Source organism: Arabidopsis lyrata (assembly GCF_000004255.2).
Source record: "Arabidopsis lyrata subsp. lyrata unplaced genomic scaffold ARALYscaffold_4, whole genome shotgun sequence".
NCBI lineage: Eukaryota > Viridiplantae > Streptophyta > Magnoliopsida > Brassicales > Brassicaceae > Arabidopsis > Arabidopsis lyrata.
The window spans coordinates 14,814,303-14,826,209 of NW_003302552.1; the positions used below are offsets into that span (position 1 = coordinate 14,814,303).

General features: G+C 36.3%; 4 protein-coding genes across 4 annotated transcripts; 3 read left to right on the forward strand and 1 right to left on the reverse strand.

Moving 5' to 3' along the window:
- The first annotated feature begins 393 nt into the window (after positions 1-393).
- LOC9315385 (type 1 phosphatases regulator YPI2) lies at positions 394-1,508 on the forward strand. The gene is made up of 2 exons (XM_002879272.2): positions 394-502; positions 947-1,508. Exon 2 carries the CDS (start codon positions 971-973, stop codon positions 1,295-1,297), a length of 327 nt encoding a protein of 108 aa, XP_002879318.1. The 5' UTR covers positions 394-502; positions 947-970; the 3' UTR covers positions 1,298-1,508.
- A 1,307-nt stretch (positions 1,509-2,815) lies between these two features.
- On the forward strand, positions 2,816-3,747 carry LOC9315386 (LOB domain-containing protein 14). Its single transcript, XM_002879273.2, has 2 exons — positions 2,816-3,295; positions 3,393-3,747. The coding sequence occupies exons 1-2, from the start codon at positions 3,017-3,019 to the stop codon at positions 3,675-3,677; spliced, it is 564 nt and encodes a 187-aa protein (XP_002879319.1). The 5' UTR covers positions 2,816-3,016; the 3' UTR covers positions 3,678-3,747.
- An 84-nt stretch (positions 3,748-3,831) lies between these two features.
- LOC9315387 (poly [ADP-ribose] polymerase 1) lies at positions 3,832-9,780 on the reverse strand. The gene is made up of 19 exons (XM_002881123.2): positions 9,457-9,780; positions 8,628-8,677; positions 8,344-8,548; positions 8,060-8,246; positions 7,664-7,946; positions 7,315-7,510; positions 7,054-7,215; positions 6,921-6,981; positions 6,776-6,839; positions 6,201-6,684; positions 6,006-6,118; positions 5,847-5,923; positions 5,591-5,751; positions 5,305-5,496; positions 5,118-5,226; positions 4,903-4,985; positions 4,654-4,791; positions 4,339-4,521; positions 3,832-4,098 (listed from the first exon to the last, which is right to left on the reverse strand). Exons 1-19 carry the CDS (start codon positions 9,598-9,600, stop codon positions 4,051-4,053), a joined length of 2,940 nt encoding a protein of 979 aa, XP_002881169.1. The 5' UTR covers positions 9,601-9,780; the 3' UTR covers positions 3,832-4,050.
- A 1,328-nt stretch (positions 9,781-11,108) lies between these two features.
- LOC9317237 lies at positions 11,109-11,818 on the forward strand. Its single transcript, XM_002879274.2, has one exon. It carries the CDS (start codon positions 11,475-11,477, stop codon positions 11,685-11,687), a length of 213 nt encoding a protein of 70 aa, XP_002879320.2. The 5' UTR covers positions 11,109-11,474; the 3' UTR covers positions 11,688-11,818.
- Positions 11,819-11,907: the final 89 nt, after the last annotated feature.

An 11,907-nucleotide genomic window follows, 5' to 3' on the forward strand; every position in this document is an offset into this window, starting at 1 on the left:
AGTTATTCTCTTGCTCATATATAATAGCAAATACAAACAGTTTTAGCATCCGTTTAACATCTCCGACTGGTGTAGAGATAATGATTGATAGATATATGAACTTGAGTATTGTTAGGACAGAGAGCAATCACTAGGAAGAAAAACGAAACATATGTCACAGCACATAAATGGTTACAGCCTTAAAGAAAGATATCAAACCTTATGTAACAAGAAGACATTAGAGATGATGCTATGATGCCCCAACAGATCATGCGTGTTCTTCTTCCATGCTCCATTAAAAGATCCCAGAGAGATGCCCAACTTTTTTTCATTTTCCTTAAAATAAATTAGCCAAATTTTAAAAACATTTATTACCCGAAAATAAAATAAATACATGATGCGACCCACTTTTTTTTTTTTTTTCTTCTTCTTCTTCTTGGAGCGCGAGTAATTTTCTCCATCGGCGGAAAAAAAACACTTCTCCATCACCAAGCCAAGCGTCTCTTCCTCCTCGGATTCACAGGTTTTCTTCGATTTTCTTAATTTTGTTTTGCTAGGTTTAGGTTTTGTTATATTGTTTTGGGCGATCGAAACTAGGTCTCTCTATTTTTATGTGTGTTATCCAACGATATCTCATGGAATTACGAATGATTAGGTTCAGATCTCCAAGGCAATGAATTGAGAGTTTAGAAAATAGCATCTCTTTGTTTCCAAAAGAATGAATGAACCCTAAAGTCTTTTTTGATTTTCTCTTCGTTGTTCGGTTTCACGATTTTGTTATCGTCTAAGTTTTTTTAATGGTACATGATAGGCTAGCTATAACACATCCCCCCTTGAACCACTTGACTTAGGATTAGATTTTTGCAGTGTCTTCATGCTTTTTGTGAAACTTTTGCTTCTTGTATGTACCTCATGAAAGTAGTCTTTTGAGCAGCCATGGATTGATCATTTTTGTCTCCCTATGCAGATAATCAAAAGCTTATCTTGAGCTATGAGCACAGCGACAAGGCCTTCTTCTTCTGCAACAACCTCTGTTATATTAGAAAACCCTGTTTCTCAATCCCAGCCTACTGAAAGATTAGTCCTTCGCTTGAACCGTAAGAAGAAGAAAGTTTCATGGAAAGACGGGACTGTTGACAACGAGTTCATGCAGAAGAAGAGTTCCAAGAAGTGTTGCATCTTTCACAAACAGAAGCCCTTTGATGAGGATGACAGTGAAGAAGAAGATGACAACCATCACCATCATCATGATCATCACCATGACCACTCCGAATCTGGTGAGGCATCTTCGTCTAATGATTCTAAAGCCGTTGACTAATCAATCAGGTTTTGTCTCATCACTATATATTGAAGCTTTTAATAGATCATGGAAGTGTCTTAGGCTTTCGTCTCTTCCCCTATCTAACACTGGTATATGTACATGTAATTTGCAGATTCATTGCAATGTTTAACTCCTTGATACTCTATTGAAAATTATGTGAATCATTTAAGCTTGCTTATTAGTTAAAGAGTTACAAAGTTGTTATTTTTTCTTTCGACCTTGGAATATGCGACTGCATACTATTTCTCATAATGCAATGTTCGGGTTTCATCAATTATAAGACGAGCACTATATTATTTTCCCAGTAGAATAGGATTTACAAAGGGTAAGTATAATGTTGGGTTTCATAGGGCGGGATCAATGCAGCTTCTGGATCAGATGTGTTGTGATTACTGATTATGATCGATAAAAAATATGACCGATATGGCTGAAAGATGTAGCTAGTGGATTTATGACTTAATGTTGGTTTAGTTGGCTCCAGGGATCTTGGATCGGTCTGCATTTGATTGATGGGCATGGTCAATGTGGCTTATGAGGGTTGTTTGAGGAGTCCTAGATCAGTCATTGGTGAGACCGATCCCATGGCCGATATTGGTTCTGTTATTTCTTTGTTATCCGGCCGGTATTTAACCAAAACTCCTCCTTATCCGCGAACTTTAGACACAAGTTAGGATATCTAAGACACACAAAGTCCTTGACACAAAGATAAGAAATCAAAAATTAAGCTAAAAAAAAACTCTAAAGACGTCATATACATCATCAATCTTCATTCTTCAAAATCTATTTTTCTTACTATTTTTAATCTCCACTAAACCAACATTAAGTCATAAATCCACTATCAGTTGTTCATTATTTTCGAATAATTTTTAACTTTTGTACTTGATCAATTACTTTGGAATAATTTGTAGTTAATCATGATTCATGATTAAATGTGTGCTGGATAATCATGGGTCTCCCTATTTTTCTAGTCTGTAAAGTATGATCGAAGCTGAGATCATAGTAAAATAATTAAATTGAGATATAGAAATAACTTGTTTCATAGACTAATAATATCAAAAGCCTTTATTCTTATGCAGGTTCGTCCAAATTTTAAAATATAGAAGAAAAATACTTATACACATATGTGGTGTATATGTTGAGCATTAACATCTCAAATTATTATTTTCAAAATTCAGCAATGGTGACAACATCTTATCATAATTTCACAAGTACATGTAAAGTAAACATCTAATTTATTTTTTAAAATAAGAGAAGATTAATTATGAATAAAAAAAGCTAAAACCACAACAAAAAGCAACTTGGGTTTGGTTCATGTTTACTCATTGTTTTGTCCTATACGCCAACCAAATCTCTCATTTGATTGGATATTAATATTAATATGGTTCTACCAAATATTTTCGCGAATATTCTCCACCTTGGGAGTTTAATCCCAATAATATATTACAACGAGTTATATAAAAAGAGATGTTTTACCAAAAAAAAAAAAAAAAAGAGATGTTTTACAATATAAACTTGAGGGAGAAAAAAAAACTAGAAGCTGCAATCTTGTAATTGTAAGCCATTAGAGAGACAAATATGTAAAATATAACAATTTGAGTAATCATAAATCCCACCTTAGTCCTCCACGCATGCACTATATAATCGTCATTAGAAGTATTAATATTCCTCCAAGATAATAATATTTGGTTAATAATAGATTATTAGTACGTTTTGAGAATGGGAGGTTTAGGCTCACCATGTGGAGGATGCAAGTTCTTGCGTAGGAAATGTGTAGAAGGTTGTGTATTTGCACCATACTTTTGCTACGAAGAAGGATCTTCTAATTTTTCAGCCATTCACAAAGTGTTTGGAGCCAGCAACTTCTCTAAACTCATTTCTCATCTCCCTGATCATGACCGATGTGACGCCGTACGAACCATCTCTTACGAGGCCCACTCTCGTCTCCACGATCCTATTTACGGTTGCGTCTCCCAAATCTTCTCCCTCCAACAACAGGTATTCTTTTCTTAGGAAATGTAGATAAATTGTTTTTGGTCTTGGTTCACCATCTCTAGTGTACTTACAAGTAACTTCACTTACTTTTGTTCTTAAGGTTGTTAGTTTACAAGCTCAAGTGGTCCTACTTAGAGAAGAAGCTTCTAGAAGGTCCCCTCAAGAGGATCCTGGTTGCAATATGAAGCAGCAAGAAAAACTTATTGCTCAGCAAATGCCACAAGATCTTCACAATTGGTTTCACCAAGGAATCTTGGACTCAGACCTCGACCTAATGAGTGGTACTCCACGCGACCATGGGCGATCCTTGGATAGGAATGAGTCTCTTTGTAGCTCAAATGAATCTCTTTACTATCAAGAGGTCAATTTTCCTTGGTCTGTTTGAGTACAAGTGAATTCTTTGTCAGAAATTGAGCCTTAAATTCTTCAAGAATTATAGTATCCACTTTTCAATATTTTTCATAGCAGAGATCGAATCAGGCAACCATTTTCTCTTTGAGAATAACCACTTCCGATGCTCTTTCACAGAAACAACATCAGATTTGAACAAGTGTTTAGTCTTAAGACCAAAAAGTAGTCATTACTGAGAAAAAGCATAACAAAATGTAGTCTACGCTGTTTTAAAATCAGACACATCTACAAAGCCAGAGCGACAAAATCTGTGACTTCCTGTTGGATTTGATCTCCTAAAAGACATTTGGTTACAAAAGTTAAGTCTTCGTGTTATCAGAAGCTATGTCTTCTTGTTTGGTTCAGGCTCATCTCTTGTGCTTAAACCTTACTTTCAACAAGAACTGCAACTTCACCTGTTCAGAGACAAATCAATCTTTGTCAGACATGTACACACCATAACCATATAAGAATCAATCACAGTATATGCTGCAAAACTAATAGCTGAAACTGTATTCTGAAGTATGAGCTTTCTGGAGAATTCATTTCTCATTTCAATTACTCGACAAGAACAAAAGAGGACATAATGTTTGCGAAATTTCCCATTGTCAAATGGTGAAAAGAACAAGGAAGATTATTTTGGAAACAGAAGTTACCTGGGCTGTGTTGTAGACAATATACTCGTTGTACATAAGCTCAGAAGCCTTGACCTTCGATGCAACAGGTTTTCCACAAGGGACAGTCACATCACCTCTCCACTTGGCAAACTCTGAATCTTGAGGCACTTTCTTGCCAAGCCCTTTAGTGGAGTGTTTCCCTTTCGGAGGTTTATCCATATACTAAAGAATGGTGGACATAGAGACAGAGTCATATATGAAGGTAAGTAATATTTCAAGTTGTGCATATAGTTTCAAGATAAGAACCAAATGATTAGTAGCATAACTTATAAAAAAAAAGTAATATGGGCTCACCTTTGCTTTTGTTAGCTCATGTATTTCTCCCAATGCAACTTCACTCAGAAGCATTAGACCCACCGGATTTTTCTTACAAGTGTAGCAGTACTGAGCACTTTTACTGACAAGGTCAGCGAAGTATATCCCCTTTCCAAACTGAAAAATGGGGTTTTTTAAAAGTTCAGGTTCTCTAACAAGTTAACTAGATAGCGAAGAACCCTCGATTGATAAGATCCACAGAAATATAGACACGGAGAGAGTACTAACCATGTAACCAGTAGCAGGAGCTTCTGGAGGTGCAATTCTCAGTCCTTGGTTCAATATTCCAACAAAATTCGTCAATCGAGAACCTGAAGCAGCGTTATTTTGGTTAAGGGATTTGATCAACAAGACAAATATATATTCAAACAATATATTAACAATGAAATTTCTTGTATCAGTTTCCCAAAGCATGTAAGTGTGGCTGATTGCAGCTGGCTTACCATGCCATAGGAGCATCTTATTGCCAAGTTTGTCCCTGTGGGGAGCATATTTATCAAACTCTCCTTCTCTTTCAAGAGCAAAAACTTCCTCTAGTTCAAGACTCCATTCCTGACAAATCCAATAACCATATATAGAATTAGAAAATTATGATAAGCATGAAAAAGAATAAACAGAGCTTGAACTCACTGTATGTGTTGGGGCATGAGTTGTGTTAAGATACTTCTCGATTAATCGATAATCTTCGCTATCATGAGGAAGTGGTGAAATATCACAATGCAGCTTCTTATACTTATCATCAAGCGATTCGGTGCTATCAACATCAAAGCCAACTAATCTTGAAGCTATTTCGATATCCTGCAGAGCCTCGAGCATTTTCACCTGCGACACACAGATGCAATACATTTTTTGTAAGGCAGAAAAAGAGGCCAAGAATTAAAAAACAGCACCATGGTTCATGTTCTATGGCAAGTACCTTTGACTTAAAGTCCTCTTCATCTCGGATAATATGAGGATGAATAGAAGGGATCATGGTAAAAAATCTATTACTAGCATCAACAAGCAAGCTTTCTTTGATAGAAGGCTGGGGGTCGCTTTCAGTCAATAGCTTCTGTATCTCCGTCAATGCCTCAAAACCTTTAGAAGAACAAACAACAACAAACATAATAGAATGTAATGCAGAACTAACATTTTATTATATAAAAAAGAAAAACTATACAAGTAGGAGTTACCCTTCTGTATATTATGTTTGCTGAGTTTCCCAAGTGGCATCTCTGACATATTTATCTCGAACTCCATCATTGCAGATCTGTGGAAGTAATTATTAGGTTACTTCAGACAGTTTCTAGGGAGAGGAGAGGAGAAGAAGACAATGGCAAATAAGTTCTAACCTGTAAGTTTCCACATCAAAAAGCATCTTCATCAATTCTATTAATGGAGGAGCAAGGTTGCTACTGGCAGGACATGGCTCTTTTTTGGCTACTTGCTTATTAACTCCATAATCCTGAAACAAAAGATACAAATTAGTTTATGAAGGATTTAAGAAAATAAGAGAATCTGAAGATACAAAAGATATAGATGCTTACAATGTCCAACGGGAGAAATTTTCCAGGTTGTTTCTGGAAATTCGTTTTTTGTTCCCAAGATTCCCATGTGTTTCCGGTCTTTTCAAGAAATAGACGTTTGAATTCGTGAACCGCATCAGACTTTGACATTTCTTCTACTTTGTTACCACCAATCTTTTCATTTCCAACTCGGCCCCATTTACGAAATACGTAGCAATCTGAACCTTTATCTTCTTGGATTATCTGGAGTATGTAATAACTATTGATACCGGTAGAAAGATCAGACATGCTCAGAGTTGTGTTATAGATACTGTTCCCATCTTCAAGAATGTGACAGTGCTCTTGGAGGCCAGACGCTTCATGCACAGCGCTTCGTCCTTTTACTTTAACAGTGACCAGGCTCTCACTAGTGTCTTCAATTTTGAACTTGTCAAATGGAAGTTTCCTCTGCTTTTTAAAACAGTCAACCAAATAATCCTCTCTCACGATTGCCACTTTCATCCTCCTGCCACACATGTATCAACTCCAACGTTCAACATGACAAAAAATAGTGTGATCAGTTAAAGAGTATCAGCACAATGAAGGCATTATTCTACCTTGCTTTTCTCAATTCAGCATCTCGGATATCTGTAAGTCCACAAACAACCAAACAGCTTGTACCTAAAAATTTGTGAAACGGAGATATTCAAAAGTTAAAACATTTTCACAATAATCTAAACTAAACCCTCGAGTAATATGTACCTTTTTTAACATTAGCATGAAACTCACCACCAGCTTCCTCAATTCTCTTCTTCCATGCTTGCTGCAAAATGATCCCATCAAGCAATAAAGTGCAAAGATAGTTTACAATATAACCTTTCACAGAAGGACATACCCTTTCCTTAGTAACTCCAGTAATTGAAACTTTAAGATCTGCCAGCTTTTCACTCCTTGAGGAGTCAGTTGCATCTTTAGAACCTTGACCCTGAGACGTCTCACCAGACGATACAGGGTGCAGAATACGTTTTGGCTTCACACTATTTTGAGACTTATTCCACTGCAAGGAATCAAAATAAAAATATTTACTTCATGAGTAATATATACCACATCTAACCTAACCCATACCAATATCAACTCTACAAAAGGACTGATTTACCTTCAGAAGGAACTGATTTTCTGTTTCGCCAGGGATTTTCCACTTCTCTTTGATGCGGTCTGGATCTAAAGTGGAATGAGAACATTTGCTCCATTCCGAGATGTATCCATGGCATCGGTAAAGTCCTCCGGAGAAAGAAAGATGCCCAGAGCAAATTGGGCAGAGAGCGAGAGGGCCAAACATCATGCCATCAGCACTAAACAGAAACAAGGAGAGAGGACAGAAATATGATTAAGCATCATTGGTTTCTCTGATCCAAATTACCTTTTACGAAGATCCACACAACAGTAACAGAAATAAAACAAAAGACAAGCAATTTACTTCCAGACAGCTTCACAAAGTAATTTACCATTTATCACGCAGATCAAGTTCAGATCCTCGTGTACTTTGTTCATTTACTTCAAGCATTTCCCGCAACTCAGCTGATTTCACATATTTTTTCAGATCATCCTTCAGATCCCACAATTCTTTAGTTTGGGCCTCCATTTCCCTTTCTTTGCTACAGGGTTGTAAAGCACCACTTGTAGACATGTCAAAACTAGTTTTTGCTAGTTTCGACTTCTCGTTATCACCAGAATCATTTTTTCGTTTTGTGCCTGCTCTTGAATTTGTTTGACGTGCTTCTGCTGTCTCTGTCCCAGTTGTGCCAAAAGAAATTAACAGAAAGACATCAGACTATAGAACTGCAAATCAGGATACTGTAACAAGGAAATCAATATATTACCGAACACATTAAGACTCTTACCAGTTTTGGCTACCGGCAGAGCTTTCTTCACTAAGGGAAGAAGAACTTCTTGGTCTGCGTCTGGTATACTTCTCCATCCAGACAAACTTTCCAGTTCAGTAGAGGAAGACATTTCAAGGAAACATTTTGCGTGATGCCACATCAAACCCTTGTTACCCGGGCCTTCAGGCTTAGAGAATATACGTACCTGGAAAACAAAAATGCATAACAATAACCTAATGCATGTCGAACCAGTTCATATAAAATACTACAACCATGACAGATGAAGTAGAACAACACTTTACCTCTCCTTTCAAGATCTTTTCGCTACACTTTCTGCAACCGGCACGAGAAGTTTGTGACACTTCAATCCCATATTCTAGTTTGGCATTATTAGCGGTACTGCTCTTGCTTGTGCTTGTGCTATTCCCTGCTCCAGATTCGACATATTTTCTAATCTTTTGCTGATCTTCCCAACGTAGTGATTCTATGCCTTCAACATCATCAACTCTAGCAAAACCAAGAGATAAAAACGGGTTGATAGCCAAACGCTTTTAATATCTGAACAAAGTGACATTGGTTTACATACGATTTTATCTGCTTCGTCTTATTCAGTATACAAGAAGCATGGTTCCACATCTGTGTAAGAAAAAAAAAGTAGAGAGAGGATACGTCAGTCAGGAGAACTTCATGTCAACTGGAGCTAAAGCAACATATAATTAACATGGTGAAGTTAAGCAGCAGGAAGAAGGAACTCCTAAGTGAAAAGAACAAGAGACGAATGACCACTGCCATTTGAGAAAACAACAAGAATAAAAGCTCATGAATAACAAAGCTGATAGTGATCACAGGATTGGCGGCATAAAGACATCAAACAACTATCAAAAGTTTAAGTTTAAAGCTAACCAAATGATTATATGATCATCCAAACAGAATTAAGCCAGAGTTCCAAAGGAAAAAACTAGCAATTCACACATGTCATTGTAAAAAGCACGAACCTTTTTGCAATCATCAAGTACTATATAAACTCAAAAGTAACTAAAATAGTATCTTCCATTGCTGATTTATCACACACGATTAGGCCTAAATGAGGAAAGAACATAATGGGAGGAGGATAAAAAGCTTATCAGAAGTAGAAAAAGCTCCAATTTTCCAAAGAACACAAGCTTGACACACACAATAAATTTGCAATGTATGTAGAATAATGGAAGCAGAGAGAACAAGATAAAACCCTCAAAGGTAGCCAATGTCAACCAAATAAACCCAAATTGCCTCACAAAAACACTAAAAGAAGTAACTTTTTCATCTCAAAATCAGAAAGAATCATTAGAACGCACACTAACAAGCACAAGAGTATAGTACAGAGACGGGTCCAACCAAATTCTGGGAGAAAGAGAGAGAGAGAAAGAGAGTCATACGGGCATGATGCCATCGAAGTGAGTAGATTGAACCAACTTTCCAAGACGAAAGTTCTCCTTGTTGATGACGGACTTGCAAGTTTTGCATGAAGACCTCGACGACTTGGCATACTCCGCCCTCCACGGCTTATGAGGGCTCGCCATTTCTCCGGTAAGAGAAGATTACACAGTGCGAGAGTACTATTTATACATACGCCTTCTCTCTCAAAGAAGATGATGATGTTGACGATGACGGATTGAGGAATGTTTCAGGTGAGAGTAAAGCTTCACGGCGACGCTTTTCCAGATTGTCTTTCTACCGTTTAACCCTTTTTTACCCTAAAAGCTGTTTTTATCGCAATCGATTGTGCTTGCAATTATTACTTTAATATCAGATTTATTCAGTGATTTAATTTAATATCAGATTAATAATCAATAATGGTGTAAGCTCCTTGGCCCATTGGTTGACTAAGGGTTGATTAATGCTTCTACACCAAGAGGTCTGGGGTTCGAGTTCCAGATATTGCGATTTATTAACAAATTTGCAGATTAATGGAGGCAAGTGTGTAGGAGATCTCCAGCGATGTACAATTATAGCCGTTCACAGTTCTCATAATTTGCAATTAATAATAAATCTAGACGACAAAAAAAAATAATCAATAATGTGCACCGTCCGTTATGCAATATGTTTATAATTAAAAAAATATAATACTATATGATTACTATCACTTGTTGTTTTATATTTTTGAGGCAAAAAAAAAAGGTTATGTGAACATAAAATTATGGCCATAAAATGACAATAGGGAATTGAAAAAAGAAGAAGACAAAAAAAAATGAAGAAAAAAAGGGAATTGAAAAAAGAAAAAAAAATAGCATTGGTAGAAAATATATTGAAATATAGTAACAAAAAAATCAACAAATCATAGATGAGTTCGTAGGATCCGCCGAACGATTGAATCATGGTGGTCTTTTGTCATCCAAAATTAATTAACACTCAAGAGACTCGTTCCTGAGGAATGTTGTTTACATATGTGATATGAATCGGTTCTGTACGAATTTTTCGTGTCAGATTATCCGCTTTTACATTAGCACTACGAAAAATTAAAGATAAAGAAAAGGTTGAGAATTCTTCCTTGTCGCTATGAAATTCCTCCAAATACACTGAAAATGCCATGGTGGTCGTATTCGTCTAACTTGATAGTTTACATTAGAACAAAAATCAGAATTTTGACCACGTAAGAGCTACGATGCTAAATTAAATCTGACGTGTTTTTGTGTTAGTTTTCGAAAAAGCGGTAATTAAACGCCTTTTCCTGAGGTTTGAGACCTGTTTTAGGATAAGAATTGCTCATGGCAACGACGATGAGGATTCGAGTTCTTTGGATCTGAGGCAATCACGCAAATATTCGAGATTCGCAATTCAAAATCGAAGTTTCTTTTTGGATTCCGCTAGTTGGGCTTCTTTTATGCTTTCTTTGTTTTGTTTTGGTTGTTTCAATTTTTTCTTTTAGTTTTTCGATTTTTCTCTACTACTACTATAACATTATATCCTCCGTCAAATTTTACTGAAAATTATATAAATACGTAACATTGATATAGAAAAAGAAAAAGAAAAATCCCACATAGCAAAAATGTCAAATTGACAATCATTTTTAGAAAACCAAACTGGAAATACACTAACCAACTTGAACCGTAATAACATTCCGGATGTCTTTTCCTCCTAATTTGCTTGAAAATTTCGTGAGACGCGTGATCTTCTTCGCCCTGAGCAATAAATCTTGGGGTCCAAGACAAAACCGTGTTATGTGTTAACTTGTTTGATCAGTCTCAATATGTATTATCTACTTCAAATGTCGAAAACCAATTCTTTCCAAGTAAAAGTCAATCCATACGAATCCAAGTAAACCCATTTTTATATATATAACTCATACTCAGGCGATCCAAAAAGAGCAAACGACATTACCACATATACTTTTTAGTACAAAGAAAGAAACAAATTGAACTTTCTTTAAGTTCAAGAGAGACTACAAAGTTAAGTGATGATGATGAAGAAACAAGTGATCTTTGGAGTGATTTTGCTTGCCATTTTTGTGATTTTCTTGGACTCCACACAAGTAGGAGCCACGAGGCTGTTACGAACCACCTTTGATAGTGAGATCGTGTTCGAGTCGTTGCAGAAGGGTACGGTCCCTGGTTCTGGTCCTAATGGTTGCTCTAACATCCCCAGAGGCTCGGGTTCGTGCCACGGATGATCCCTCTCGTGAAGCTTCAAGCTTGATCCCAATGCCCAAATTTGGGCTATGTGTGGAATATTTTTTTATTCATTTTTTTGTTGTATACGATAAATTATGCTTTAACTGTTGTTCTTGTAAATTGTAACATAGCTCCGAAAGCAAATACATGTATCATTATCTTATAAAATTTCTTAATTCAGAAATTATTTGAAAGTTTGTTTAACAATTTGTGTAATAT

What these genes read in the sequence shown, in the direction of transcription:
- LOC9317237 (XM_002879274.2), top strand. Translation starts at nt 11,475, where the DNA reads ATGATGATGAAGAAACAAGTGATCTTTGGAGTGATTTTGCTTGCCATT.
- LOC9315385 (XM_002879272.2), top strand. Translation starts at nt 971, where the DNA reads ATGAGCACAGCGACAAGGCCTTCTTCTTCTGCAACAACCTCTGTTATA.
- LOC9315387 (XM_002881123.2), bottom strand. Translation starts at nt 9,600, where the DNA reads ATGGCGAGCCCTCATAAGCCGTGGAGGGCGGAGTATGCCAAGTCGTCG. An exon ending in ACTTCGATGGCATCATGCCC is followed by an intron (nt 8,678 to 9,456) that starts GTATGACTCTCT and finishes TTTCTTACACAG; the next exon opens with ATGTGGAACCATGCTTCTTG. An exon ending in TCATGCTAATGTTAAAAAAG is followed by an intron (nt 6,840 to 6,920) that starts GTACATATTACT and finishes ACAAATTTTTAG; the next exon opens with GTACAAGCTGTTTGGTTGTT.
- LOC9315386 (XM_002879273.2), top strand. Translation starts at nt 3,017, where the DNA reads ATGGGAGGTTTAGGCTCACCATGTGGAGGATGCAAGTTCTTGCGTAGG. An exon ending in TCTTCTCCCTCCAACAACAG is followed by an intron (nt 3,296 to 3,392) that starts GTATTCTTTTCT and finishes TTTGTTCTTAAG; the next exon opens with GTTGTTAGTTTACAAGCTCA.